The sequence below is a fragment of the Phyllostomus hastatus genome, unplaced genomic scaffold (genome assembly GCF_019186645.2).
Source record: "Phyllostomus hastatus isolate PE091 unplaced genomic scaffold, TTU_PhHast_1.1 phas_contig_58, whole genome shotgun sequence".
In the NCBI taxonomy this organism is placed as follows: domain Eukaryota; kingdom Metazoa; phylum Chordata; class Mammalia; order Chiroptera; family Phyllostomidae; genus Phyllostomus; species Phyllostomus hastatus.
Window position 1 is genome coordinate 19,822,321 of NW_025333916.1, and position 14,727 is coordinate 19,837,047.

The 14,727-nt window shown below is 42.0% G+C and overlaps 1 protein-coding gene across 2 annotated transcripts; it reads right to left on the reverse strand.

Annotated features, from left to right (window-relative positions):
- Nucleotides 1-5,840: 5,840 nt before the first annotated feature.
- S100Z (S100 calcium binding protein Z) lies at nt 5,841-9,739 on the reverse strand. Of its 2 annotated transcripts, XM_045848337.1 has the most exons (4): nt 9,703-9,739; nt 8,343-8,426; nt 8,006-8,195; nt 5,841-6,018 (listed from the first exon to the last, which is right to left on the reverse strand). In XM_045848337.1, exons 3-4 carry the CDS (start codon nt 8,144-8,146, stop codon nt 5,860-5,862), a joined length of 300 nt encoding a protein of 99 aa, XP_045704293.1. In that variant the 5' UTR covers nt 8,147-8,195; nt 8,343-8,426; nt 9,703-9,739; the 3' UTR covers nt 5,841-5,859. The 2 variants fall into 2 exon arrangements, with proteins under 2 accessions (XP_045704293.1, XP_045704295.1); XM_045848339.1 differs by lacking the exon at nt 9,703-9,739 and having other exon boundaries at nt 8,006-8,230; nt 8,343-8,427.
- Between the last annotated feature and the right edge of the window lie 4,988 nt (nt 9,740-14,727).

The window sequence follows — 14,727 nt, forward strand, 5'->3', positions numbered from 1 at the left end:
AGGTGGGAGGCTTTTGGCCAAGATGGCAGAGTGGGTACATGCAGTACACACATCCTCTCACAACCACATCAAAATTACAAGTAAACTACAGAACAACCATCATTCAAACTGCTTGAAATCTAGCTGAACAGAGTCCTATAACTAAAGATATTAAGAAGAAGCCACTTTAAGACTGGTATTAAGGATAGAGACTCAGAACAGACTAGTCCCACAGCCACATGTGACAGATTAAAATCCTGAGAGATATCTGGGCTGTGTAAGTCCCCACTGAGGATCCAGGGGGTCCCAGCCCCACACCAGTTGGCCCAGCCTAGAGTTCAGTGCAAGTAAGAGAATTCTCCATAGTATCTGGCTGTGAAAACGAGCGGGAGTGTGACTGAATGCAATGGAGGGCTGCTGTAGTCCCAGACATTTCTCTTAAAGGGCCTGTGCATTAACTTATTCAGACTCACTTGATATAAGTTCTAGCACTGGGGCAGCAGCTCAACAGGCACCAGGGACATATAGGAAGGACCTGGCACAAGGATGAGAGCTGGGGCCGGGGGGGTGCAGCTTTTTCTTAGACCCAAGTGCTGGCAGAGGCCATTGTTCTTTTGCTGAGCTGACCCCCACAGGCCTGGCAGGTGGGTTCCATATACAAGTCTCCATCAACCTGGCTAACACACTGTTGGCCTACCCTGTTGATTCTCTGAGACTCTGCCCCACCCAACTTTTGGGCCCACCCAAGCACTTTCCAGTGGATTTTCCATACAAATAGACTGTCTGGCTCATACTACCAGCTTTCCTAAAAACTCAGACAAGCAATATCTGACCTTGGCATGCCCCATATCTTTTACTAAGTGGCCCCAGACTAGGATCTAGTGGTAGCTGGCCATCATTCACAGTTGGCCTCTCCCAGTGCCTTCAATCCCAGCACAAGTAGTAGCTGTCTGCAGATTGCCTTGTAGCTCATGCCAGGTGGCCCTGGGCAGGGCATAGGCAGCAACTGACCTTGGACTGCACATCATGGGAGCCCCCAGAGTCAGCATACCTGGTGGATAGCTTCAGACCACACTGAAGTTCCACCCAACCATCTTGACAATCAACACACTCAAGGAGAGGTCTCACTGGGCACCAGAGCCCTGCTGAAGGGAATCCAGCTCTGTGGGATTGGCCCCTGCAGATCCTCCAGGGATCCTCCACTGTAGTCATTGCCTGTCCTTACAGCCAATGGGCCTGGGGGTAAATCCCTCTCTTTGAAATGCCAATGGTAATCAAGGCTCAATTACAAAAGAAAAGTACACATAGCCCATGGCAGGGGGGGGTGGTACACCAGAAGCACCCCACTCAGGTGACCAGAGAGGCTGTACCACTAGGCCCTACAGCACACCTACTACATAAGACCACTCTACCAAGCCTGGGAGGTATAGCAGCTCTACCTAATACATAAAACAAACAGAGACAGCCAAAATGAGGAGACAAAGGACCAAGTCCCAAATGAAAGAACAGAAGAAATCTCCAGAAAAAGAACTAAACAAAATGGAGACAAGCAATCTATCAGACGCAGAGTTCAAAACACTGATTATAAGGATGCTCAATTAACTTAGGAGAAGATTAGATGAACTTTATGAGAACTTCAACAAAGAGGAAACATAAAAATGGAAATAGAAAACGAAAAAGAACCAGGCAGAAAGAGAGAACACACTAACTGAAATGAAGAATGTGTTACAGAGAATCAACAGTATAGTAGATGAAGCAGAGGATCACATGAGCAATTTGGAAGGTAAGAAAGCAGAAAGCACCCAGTCAGAACAGCAAAATGAAAGGAGAATACAGAAAATGAGGACAGTGTAAGGAGCCTCTGAGACAACCTCAAGCATTCCAACATTCACATCGTGGGAGTGCTGGAAGCAGAAGAGAGAGGGAGCAAAGAATTGAAAATCTAGATGAAAGAATAATTACTGAAAAACCTCCCTAACCTGGTGAAAGAAGTAAATATGAGTTAAGGAAGCACAGAAAGTTCCAAACAAGATTAAGCCAAAGAAGGCCACACTAAGATATATCATAAGTAAAATGCCAAAGGTTAAAGACAAAGAGGAAATCTCAGCAAGAGAAAAGCAGTTAGTTACCTGCAAGGGAACTCCCATTAGACTGTCAGTAGATTTCTCAACAGGAACTTTGCAGGCCAGAAGGGATTCACACAAAATATTCAAAGTGATGAATAGCAAGAATCTACAACCAAGATTACTCTACCCAGCAAAGCTATCATTTAGAATTGAAGAACAGATAAAGAGCTTCCCAGACAAGGAAAAGCTAAAGGAGTTCGTCACCATCGAACTAATATTTCAAGAAATATTAAAAGGTCTTCTTTAAGAAGAAGAAAAGATAAAAAATATGAGTAATAAAACAGCAGTAAATGAATATCTATCAATAGTTATTTTAAATGCTCCAATCAAAAGACATATAGTGGGTGGCTGAACAGAGAGCAAAACAAGACCCTTACATATGCTGTCTATAAGAGACTCACTTCGATCAAAAGGTACACATAGACTAAAAGGGACAGAAAAAGATATTCATGAAAGTGGAACTCTGGCTGGTGTGGCTCAGTGGATTGAGCACAGGCCTGAGAACTGAAGAGTCATTGGTTTCATTACCAGTCAGGGCACATGCCTGGGTTGTGGGTCAGGTCCCCAGCGGGGGGCATGCAAGAGGCAACCACACATTGAAGTTTCTCTCCCTCTCTCTCTCCCTCTCTTCCCCTCTCTAAAAAGAAATAAATAAAATATTTTTTAAAAAGAAAGAAATTAGAAACAAAAAAAGCTGGGGTGGAAAGAAATTGGAAACCAAAAAAACATATACTAGAAAAAATAGACTTTAAAACAAACAAGAAAGGACCCAGCAATTCTACTTCTGGGTATTTATCTGAAGAAACCCCAAACACTAAATAAAAAGGACATACACCTTTATTTGTTCACTGCAGCATTATTTACAATAGTCAAGATATGGAAGCAACCTAATTGTCCATTAATAGATGAATGGATAAAGAAGTGGTGCATCTATACAATGAAATATGACTCAGCCATGAAAAAGGATGAAATCTAGCCATGTGCATGGCAACATGAATGGACATAGAGGGTATTGTGCTGAGTGAAATAAGTCAGGGAGAGAAAGACAAATGTCATATGGTTTCACTTATATGTGAAATGTAAAAAGAAAACCAAAAAACAAAATAAGCAAGCAAGCAGAACAGAAATGGTCTTATAGATACAGAGAATATTTTGATGGTTGCCTGATGGGAGGATAGTTGGGGAGGTTTGGTGAATGGATTAAGAAGTACAAGTTTGCAGTTACAAAACAGTCCCAGGGATGTAACGTACAGCATAGGGAATATAGTCAATGTAGTGTAATACTTATGTGTGGTGTCAGATGGGTACTAGAATCATCAGGGTGATCACTTCATAAGTTATATAAATTAATATAATATTGTACATCAACTATAATTGAAAATATAAAAATTATTAAAAACAAAAAATGAACAATTGGTAAGCACTTTCATTTGGTTACTAAACAAATATCAGTATTTATTGAGCACCTACTATCAGCCAGACAGGGAGACAGGCACTTTGTAAGCAAAACCACCCTGACCGGTGTCACTGACATTCCTGATGATCTCGATCTTGGCAAATCTAATGGTCAGTTATTTGTTCTCAACTTAGTCCCCCTCTCAGTAGATTTCACCCTCTTTCCTTCTTCAAATACTTTCTTCTCTATGCTTCTGAAGTGCCATTCTGTCCTGGTTTTCTTTTATCTTCTTGGCCATGCCTCTGCCATATCATCTGCTGGCTCCTCTTTCTCTGGAAAGCTAACTGTTGGACTTCCTTTTCTATACACGTTCTTATCCTAAGTGATCTCCTCTAGTCTTCTTGGTTTAGCACCACTGAGACGCTAATGACCCTAAAATCTCTATCTTTAGTCCCTTCTTTACCTTGAGCTCTGGACTAGATCCTATATCCAACTGCCTGTGTGATATCTCTACCTGGATGCCCACTAGGCATCACAAACAGAGTTACTGATTTCTCCCCAAAGTCCCCACACCAAAGCTGCCCCTCTCTAGTCTTTCCCATTTAGTAATTGAATCATTTGCCCTGGTCAAGTGGCTCAGTTGGTTGGAGCATCATCCAATACACCAAAAGGTTGTGGGTTCAATCTCCAGTCAGGGCACATACCTGGGTTGCAGGTTCGATACCCTGTTGGGGTGTATGTGGGAGGCAGCTGATTGATGTTTCTCTCTCTCTTTCTGTTTCTTCCTCCTTCTCTAAAATCAATGAACATATCCTCAAGAGTGGATTTTTTAAAAAGTTGCATCATTTGCTTGACCAAATATCTAAACCTTAGACATGGTGTTTAGCTTCTTGTAACAGAATCTAACTTAACAAGAGAGCAGTTGTGTTTTTCACATAATTAGAAGACCAGACACAGGCAGACCAGGGCTGTGTAGTGGCTCCTTGATGATAACAGTGTCCTGGGCTCCTTCTATATTTTTCTTCACTGTCCTGATGGTTGCAAGATGGCAGCTCTTCCTCCAGCCTCACATCCACATTCCAATGGGGAAAAAGGGAGGGATTAACCAGGCGGAAGGCATAGAGCCTACATGGAATAGCAAATACCCCAGAAATTCCCAGCAGACTTCTGCTTATCTCTCACTGTCAGAAACCATGTCTCAAGCCCCACCTTAGTTTCCAGGGAGGCTGGGAAATAACAGTTTTTGAGCTAGGCACATTGCTACCCCATAAATCAGGTATATGGAAGACAGGTAGAATGGATGTCAGCTAGACAATAGCAGTGACTACTCTTGGCACCTGGACTTTTCTCTTTTTCTACAATTCATTAACCCCTCATCAGCAAGTGCCATCAGTCCCATCTGTCTTATGTCCAAACACTTAACAGACTCAATCACACCTCTCCATTTCTCCAAATCCTGGCTTGTTCGGCTCCTACCCAGATCACAGCAACAGCCCTCTCTATACTCCTTTCTTCACACAGCAGCTGAGGTAACCGTTTTAAAGTATAAATATAAATCATACCATTCCCTTTTTAAATTCTACAGAGGATCTGCCACAGTTTGGGTTGCCCCTGAAGAAGACCCCCAGATGAGCATTTGAGAGGCGCAGCACACGTGGGTGAGGGGTATGTAGCAAGGCAAGGAAGGGAAGGTAGTCCAGAGATGGCGTGATGTCAAGCCAGCTCCCCAGCGGCAACAGAAGCCTACCCCTGGGGGGGCACTGGGAAATGGTTTAAAATACCTGCCTCGGAATTACCTGCCCCAGTGGGCAGGGAAAGGTATTTACACGACAGCCCCCAAGAGTCCCTGGCTCAGCTCTTTTGGCCTGAGAGCCCTGTATCTACCCCTTCCCTGACCCAACTCACTATGAAGCCAGCATTTTCTGTTATTTATCAGCCTTTCTGCTTATAGACTCTTCTATGTGAAGCAGAATCAGAAGAGAGACAGTCACTTAATTTCTTCAATAGGAAATAAGTTCAAAATATAATTTAAGGATGAGTCTATCTTAGAAGTTTGTTAAATTCTAGTCTCATTTGAAAGTAGCTAAATTTTTCTGATGCTCTCTGACAAACAATATCTTTATAAGATAGGAAACATCTTTAATAAGATACAAAAACATCAAGTAGGGCATATGAGATTTGGAATATTTATTTAAAATTATTATGTTAAGGTGTACATCATTTACTCTAGCAATTAATTATATGTATATTATATCTATAAACAGCATCACAGTAACTATAGATCTGGAGGGTATAAATGAATAACAAGTCATTAACTTTACATATATTTCTGCCTTTAGATTACCTTGCTACTTATCTTTACTTTCCTTTCTTCTTCAGCTGTTCTACAAAGTAATCATTACAAGCAACTGTCAGGGCAGCCACCATGACCACAAACTCATTAAAATCGACTTCATTGTCCTTATTGGCATCCAGGTCTTGCATTATCTTATCAACCAAATGCGGGTCCTTTTGGCACTGGAAGGAAAAAGAAAATCTCTAATTCCCGGGCTTTGAGATTCATAATGACAACTGAAATCACATCTTCTCTTTATCTAGATTAAAGTTTTTATTTTCATTTTGAGCAGCTAAGGACAATTTCCAAAAGCCTATTTGCAGGTAGGTTTGGGCCAGGCACAGATTCTCAATGAGCCCAGCACTTTGCCCCAGGACCAGATAATGCTGGCTCAGACCTGCAGACAAAGAAGGTCAAACAGCAGCTCACTGTGAGCTGCTGCTGAGACAGAGAATGCATTTACTACATGTCATCACTGGTCAGGGTCGGGACTTAGGGCCGGGACTCAGGGAGGCAGGCAGGGGATATGGAAAGAGCATTTCGAAGGCAAAAAGTGACCATGTGAGTGGTTCTACCATTTACAAGTTTGAGCAAATCACTTAACATTTTTAAATGTTCTTTTATATAAAATGGGGAGATTGATATCTCCCCACAAATTTGAGGGGTACTTCGACAAACCTCTAAATGTGCTTGGCAGCAGGTTACTATATTTAGCAGATAAAAATACAGGATGCTTAGTTAAATGTGAATTTTCGATGAACAATGAATGCTTTTTTAGTATATTTAATGGGACACACAACATTTTATCTGGCAGCCTTACTGAGCCCAACCCCTGACACAAAAATGACACACCCCATAAAGGCAGGCCTTACAGGAAGGGCCGCATCTATGGGGGCAAAGTGAAGCAAGGAGCCCGGGGAGGAGACCAGGGGTCAGAGACTGCAGGACAGCGAGGTGCCCCGCCCCCCTCCTGTGACCAGTGGTTAATGAGAATGTATTCCAGGAGAGGTTCACTTCTCCAGGAATTCCCCATTGCCTTTTCATTAGATACCAACTACTAGATGGTTGGAAACTTGAATTGATTGAGATCAACTGATCAAAAACAATTACAAATTTCACTTGAATAAATCAAGGTGCCAAGTGTGACTAACTGAGCTTTTTATTCTAAATGTTATATAATACAGTAGCCAAACTGAACTTGGAAAAAAAAATCCCAGTTCCTGGGTACTCCTAAAATCACTAAAAAGGTATTGTGAAGAATTACTACATTAACAAGCAGCATGTGACTATAGTTAATAATTGTGTATTTGAGAGTTGGTAAGAGAGTAGATCTTAAAAGTTCTCACAACAAGGAAGAAAAATATTGTAACTATGTGTGGTGACAGATGATAACTAAAATTATTGTGGTGATGATTTCACTATACAAATATTGAATCATTATGTTGTATACCTAAAATTAATATAATGTATGTTAATTATGCCTCAATAAAAATTATAGAAAAGTATATAAATTACCATTTGTCCTATCAATATACTAAAAATAAAACAAAATTATTTTTGGATTACAAAAATAAGTTCCTAAAATATTGCTATGAAACATATTTTTACTTAAAGTTTTTCCACAGAGGGTAGGAAGAAGAGTGTTGTAATTACAATCAGTATAGTCTCAGCACAGGGTTTGCCCAGAGTATGGTCATGCAAGGGTAGGATGTTGGGCTGAAGTCAATTTGATCAGCTCCATAAACATGGGAACGAGGAGCTTCTCTCAGAGGAGGCCCCAAACACTGCATGTAAGCTTCATGTGCAGACTTATTAAACTCTTGGCTATAGCTGGACAGAGCTCCAGGTATAACTAGCAAAACTAGCTGTAACTATAGTTACAGTGAGTGGTTAGAAAGCTATCACGAGCTATACCTTTGCTGCACCAGGAGGTTGGAGAATTGATGAAAGCCTCAAGTATAATTCACAATACTTGGAAAGCCTGGCCACAAGGAATGCAGAGAAGGCACGCACGGATGGATGTCACAGCAAACAAAGGTTGCTCGTGTCTGCGCCCCCTGTATTTTGAATCTCAGTGCAGACTCACAGGAGACTGTGCACACAGAGGCTGTCCCTGGGTATGCACTTCATCCACCCTCGGCTGAATGGGGCAGAAAAGCTGGGACTCACCGAGAGGAAGTCTGTGAGCTCTCTCTGCAGAAGCATCTTCAGTTCCCCCTTGCTGAGCTTGAATTGGTCCCCTTCCTTGCAAGAGTACCGGTGGAAGGTTCTAACCATGGTGTCCATGGCCATCTCCAGCTGCGTGGGCATGCTGGCAGCAGAACTGACGGCTCCAGGGGCAGGCCACCAAGCTCAGGGACTTGTTCAAAATAAGCAGTTGGGGAAACACCGACACTTCCATTAAAACAGAATATTGCGTGTTCATAAGTTAGCATTCAGACAACACACACAATTAAATCACAGGTTAAAAACAAATGAAAAAGAGGAAGAAAATATCTAACTGTACCTGTCCAGCCAGCCCACAGCTCTGTCAACAGGTGTTTACAATGAAGGCATATGCATTTATACCGAGGGTTCCAGGTAGACACACCTGTTGCCAAGAACATGAAAATTACCCATGACAAGAGATTTGCAGGGAAGTGCCTCTGTGCCTGTTTATAATCACCAGAGGGAACAGGTGTGAGCTGCTGCCCCAAGGGCCATCCAGGAAGGGATGGCGCCCACTGTGTGCCTTGGATGAGAAGGAGGAGGGGAAGGGGGCAAGGCAGGGCTGGCCCTGCCTTCCTGTGATCCCTCGTCACAGAGGGTGGAAATGCAGGCAGTGGCTAGGAAGTTGACAAGGGGAAAGAAACTTTAAAAATAGAGGAGCAAAGAAAAAAATGCCAGTTCAAATCTGCAGACTGCTCAGCAGAGCCAATAGCAAGGCTGAGGGAATAAACTCAGAGCAGACCAGTTCAGCTAGCCAAATGTGGAGCTGCGGAGCTACAAAAAAGAATGAGGAAGCTCTCCACGTGCCAGTTTAGAAAGGTTCAAAGCAGAATCCTGGCTGTGTAAGAAGGAAATAAAACAAGAATATATATGCCTATGTGCTTGGCATTTGAAAACCGAGTCACCGAACAGATGCCGGCAAAGCAGTAAGAGTGGTGGCCCTGAGCAGGGAGGGCAGAAGCAGGGAACACAGTGGTTGGCTCCTTTACACCTTTTCAACGGATTTTAACTTTTTCAGGTATAGGAATGTATTTCCTAGTTAGAAAATTCAAATAGAAGAAAGCCCAGGGCAGCTGTGAGTGCAGGAGTCCACCGGGTAGGGATTTCCAAGGGAGGAAAACTCAACGGCGAAAAAACATCACTAGAACAGCGAAGGCCAGAAACTGACCGCCGTGCCTGTCCTCTCAGAATGGAAATATAATTCCATGAAAAGCAAACCAGCATCTCCTTTTAATTTCCTCTCAACAAGCCTGTTGGGACAGTGCCTTAACCAGCCCATTCCCCTCCTTCTTACCCCCTGAACACTCCACTGAATATTTTTAAGTTGGTTTTTAAAAATTATTAAAGTGATAATGCATATGGCAAAGCAGTCATTATATGTGGAATACTCAAGGGTATGAAACAAAAGTGCATTTCCCCCTCCGCCATGCCCCACCACTAAGCCCTTCTGGTGAGCGGCACCCACTGCTCATGCCTCTGCCGCTGAGGAGTCATGTGATCCAGGGCTGGCCATTCACCACCTTGTGTCCTGGTTTCCCAGTCTGTACATGGGAGATAACAGTAGTACCTGCCCAGAAATGGGTTAAATAAGTTAACATATGAACATAGTAAGTGCAACGCATAGTCAGCTATTATCCTTACAAAAAATATATACATACCACAGGGGTCTGTCCTGAAAATATCCATCCACGTGCTAAGAAAAAGAGAGACATTTATTGAAGAAGATAGAAGATATAGAAACATTGTACGTAGGACAGTGATGCCCCAGTCCCCTTCAAAGTAGGCACCTGGGACCTCACACAGTTCTCCCAATAACCATCAGCGGCCCTGTCATATTTTACTGAATCTCACTGATGGTCTGAAATCTCTTCCCTTTCAAAGGTGATTTTAGTTTTGGAAAAGGCAGAAGTCTCAGGGTGCCAAATCTGAGCTGTAGGGGGGCTGAGTCACCTGGGTGACTTGATGTGTCACAAAAAAGCAGGGAGGAGTGTTCAAACCTAACACAAAATTTGATGTAGATTCATTGCTGTACTCCCTCAGTCATTTTGAATGTGATGGCCACATAGTCTGCATGCTCACCCAATGGCATCTACCACCCCCACTGACTAGTACAGTGAAGTTGTCATTGTTCACACATGCACATTCCAGTCCACTCTCCTTGGCTGCCAGGTCACATCCATATCACACAAACTATTCTTCTTTTTTTTTTTAAGATTTATTTATTTATTTATTTATTTATTTATTTATTTATTAGAGAGGGGAAGGGAGGGAGAAAGAGAGAGAGAGTAACATGAACATGTGGTTGCTTCTCATGTGGCTCCCAATGGGGACCTAGCCTGCAACCCAGGAATGTGCCCTGACCGGGAATCGAACCTGTGATGCTTTGGTTTGCAGCCTGCACTCAATCCACTGAGCTATGCCAGCCAGGGCTACAAACTATTCTTTTTATATATATAATGGCTGGACTTTTTCTGGACAGGCCTTATCATACATATCCTAGAATCTTGCTGCATAAGCACATATAGATCTACCCCATTCTTCATTAAAATCGCATACTGTTCCACTGGGTGAATGTACCTACGGGGTCGAGAAACATTTATCCAGGCACTTACACTATGTCAGGCCCTGGGTAAATGTGACAGAAGAAACTTGCCCTTGGAGCAAGTCTCGATGCCATTTTTATTGGGTTGTGTAAAATATATGGAATGCAGGGAACACTGACATCCTTTTTATGTTGGGTCTTCCTATCCAAGAACACCCCCGTGGCTTCGTGACCACACTCTTCTGGGTCTCCTTAATTCTGAATGCACTTGCCCTTCTCCAACTCTTAAACTTTGTTCCCCCCAGAGATTGCAGCTACTTCTAAAATTTTAGTCACTCCCCAAACCATATATTTTGGCCCACATCTCTCTGCTAACCTCCAATACCACTTATCCAATCGTCTGCTGGACCCCACAGCCACCTGAGTGTCCCACAAGCTTCTCAAACTCAATTAGGACCAAAGCAAAACCCATGCCATCCAGTTCCACCCATCACCCAGCATCTGGCACTATGCTTAAATATTGGTTGAACTCATCCACTTCTCTCCATCCTCACCACCTTCAGGACTTCATAAATTCTGGTCTCTATTACAGCTCCCTCTGCTTTCTGATCTGCATTCCACTGTCGGGGTGGTCTGCATAAAACACAAACCAGCGTCCCCACTCCTAGGCATTCAAGGGTCTGGCCCTGCCTGTGCACTGTTCTCTCATTCTTCTGCCTTCCTTCTGGGCCCACTACCTGAAATGCTAATTGTGTTTACTCCTCAAGGCTCAGTTTAAGTGTCTCCTCTTGGAAGTTTCCCTGCACTTCTCCAAGCTCCCCAGCCTCCACCCCTGTCCTCTTTTATCCCCTGGAGCATCCCCTTGTCTTTTTTTATCATTGCATTTATCACATATTCCTGCAGTCATCTTTTTCTTCCCTGTCCATACACTTCTCACTCTCCAGGCTTTGAATGAGTCCCTGGGTGGCAGAGCTGATGTCTGCTTCGCCTGTGCATTCCACAGCTTAACACAGGAGCAGCCATATGATGCAAATGCTCAGAAGTCTTTGCTGATGGATAGAGTGAAGAGCAAGCCTTAGAGAGGGAAACTAAGATCTCCAAAGAGTTGAGTCTTTTCTGGTATAACTCTCTAAAGAATTATCTGATTGCTTTTATTCTAAATAAAAAATTTGTTTCATCAAAGAGGGAGAGAGAGAGACAGGGGGAGAAAATAGTCATTTTAAAGACTATAAAGTTTGAATTTGGAACTAAATATGATCAGGGTAAGCTGCTTAAGTTATAAATGCACTAAAATGGGTAAGTTTTACAGAGTATGTGGGTCTCAGTAGTGTTATATTTTAATCATATTCAACCATAAATTAATTTACTTGGACAATTCAGTTGGCAGGCAAAACTCTTAATAGAATAGATATTTGAAATTGTGATTCTGTAGCCCTGACTGGTGTGGTCAGTGGGTTGGGCCTCATCCTGCAAAGCAAAAGGTCACAGGTTCAATTCCAGGCCAGGGTACATGCCTAGGTTGTGGATTCGGTCCCAATCAAGGCACATGTGAAAGGCAATGGATTGATGTTTCTCTCCCTTTCTCCTTCCTTCCCCTCTCTCTAAAACAAACAAACAAATAAATAAAATCTTTAAAATTGTGGTGCTGTAGACATATATACCTTCATGTTCATTGCAGCATTATTTACAATAGTCAAGGTACAGAAGCAACCTAAGTGTCCATCAACTGATGAACAGATAAAGAAGATGCAATATTTATATATATTTAAAATGGATATTTTAAATATTACTCAGCTATAACAAAGAATTAAGTCTTGTCATTTACGACAATATGGGTGGACATGGAGAGCATTCTGCTAAGTGAAATAAGCCAGAGAAAGAGAAATACCATATGACTTCACTGATAAGTAGAATGAACAAAACAATCCATAAACAGATTCATGACACAGAGAACAAACTCCGTTGTTGCCAAAGGGATGGGGGGCAAGGGACGTGAAAGAGATGAAGAGAATTAAGAGATACAAACTTCCAATTATAAAATAAATAAGTCACAGAGAGGTAATGAAGAGCATAGATAATACAGTCAATAGATAATACAGTCAATAATGCTGTAATAGCTTTGGATGGTGACAGAAGATAATTAAGACTTATGGTGGTGATCACTTCATAATGTATCTTCACATCAAAGCACTATATGGTACCCATAAAATAATATAAGTTAATTGTACATCAATAAAAACATTGTAATGTGATAATCTCACTCCAGACTTGAGAATATGGATTTTACATCCTTTGTTCTTGGAGTTGAAAAGCAAAGTACTGAATAGTTTTCTTAGTTACCGCATGGCTTTAAAAATAGAGCTATTTCCTTTGTATATGCTGCCCCCTAGTGTCAGACTGTGGGCGTGCATCTGGAAGCCTCTAATCCCCAGAACACGCTTGAAACTGAGTGACCCTTCTTCAGGGGCTTACTTGTAACGTGAGCTAGCCCCAGCCTCTGCTCTTCAGGAGTTTTTCAGAAACAAAGATAATGTCAGAAGACTCTCCAGGCCTCTGTCAAGACTATGGACCCAAATTTACAGGTGACGAAACCCTGGGCTGCCAGGGGAGGCATGGTTGTTTCGAGCATAGCAGGGCCCTCCAGTAGCACCTCACTTGGTCTATTGTTAGAGGTTTACTTTTTAACTTTTGGCATGAAATAACAACCCTTAGGGCTAAAAGGTGCAACTTAACATCTAAGACAGTGTGCAAAGAATGAGAGACATGGGTATATCAGATTTGGGGGCGTTTGAAAGTCAGGGTTGTTTTAGAGAAGAAAAAGCGAGAAGTCCACAGGTGGGAGCTGCGAGCAGAGCTGTTTGAATGTGGGGCTTTGACCACAGAACCTGAAAGAAAGGACACGTGCAAAAAAACAGGCCATCGCACCAAGTGGGACATGACTGACGCCCCCCTCAGGCTGGGGACACGCAGGGTGCCTGAGTCTGCCTGCGAGGGCACGCCACATGGAAGGCCAAGTTGCCTCATTCGAAAGTTTCCAGTTTTTATTTATGTCACCTGATGCAAATGCTCTGTCATTGCGATAGCAATGCCGCGGATGAATCTACAATCATCACGTGGGGTGGGAGGGAGGAATTACAAAGGGCAGGAGGGCACTTTGGGGTGATGGGGATGTTCACTGTCTTGCTGGTGGAGGTGGTCTCACCGGTGCACGCTACATGTGCCAGAATGGCCACGGGGTGGATCCTGAATTTGCGCCGTTCACTGCATGTCAATCATGACTCCACAAAGCCATTCAAAGAAACTTTCCCAGAGTCACATGACAAGATTATAGCAAAGTGAGGTTCAAACCCAAGTTTGTCTGACAAAAAAATAAAATCATGCAGCTATTTAAAAGTACAATTCTAAAGACTACAGAAATGCAAAAAACTTTTTAGCAAAATAAGTGAAAATAGCAAAATTAAAATCATATGTATGCTGTAATTGAAAAAAATTGTGTACATATAGAAAAGAAGAGAAATACAAATAGTTTGGATAGTTATTTAATAAAATTAGGGATCATTTTAAAATTATTTAATGCTGCTATTAAATTGCATTTTCAATTAAAACATCAACTGTAATTGCACAGCATTTAAAATTGTAATCTACATTCATATTAGGCAATGTCTTTTAAGGCATAAAGTTGAATTCTAAAACCTGGCAAATAAAATTCTAGACTGAAAATGACCATGTGTTTATATATTCATAAGATAAAGGAAATAGGCAAAATGTTATTCGGTGTTTTTATAAAAGTAATTTTATTTTGTGCTATTTTTTGTTTATGGTAATTTTAAATCATTAACAATGGCTATATTTTACTTTTATAACAACAAATGAGTGTTTTAAAAATTATAGAATTGTCAAAAAGCACTTAAACCACCCAAGTGTTGATGTGGCTATAATACCGACTTTCCTGAGGCACTTTCCAGTTTGCAGAGCCTCTTCCTCACACACACTATTCAGCAACAAGCATTTGCCCAGTTCTGGTTACAGTCTGGAAGAGCTTATAAAGACAAATGCTCAAAACGCTACTGAAAAATAAGTACAGAATATTATGAGACACTAAACTGACCATTAGGTATGTGACTGACTGCACCTCCGTTTC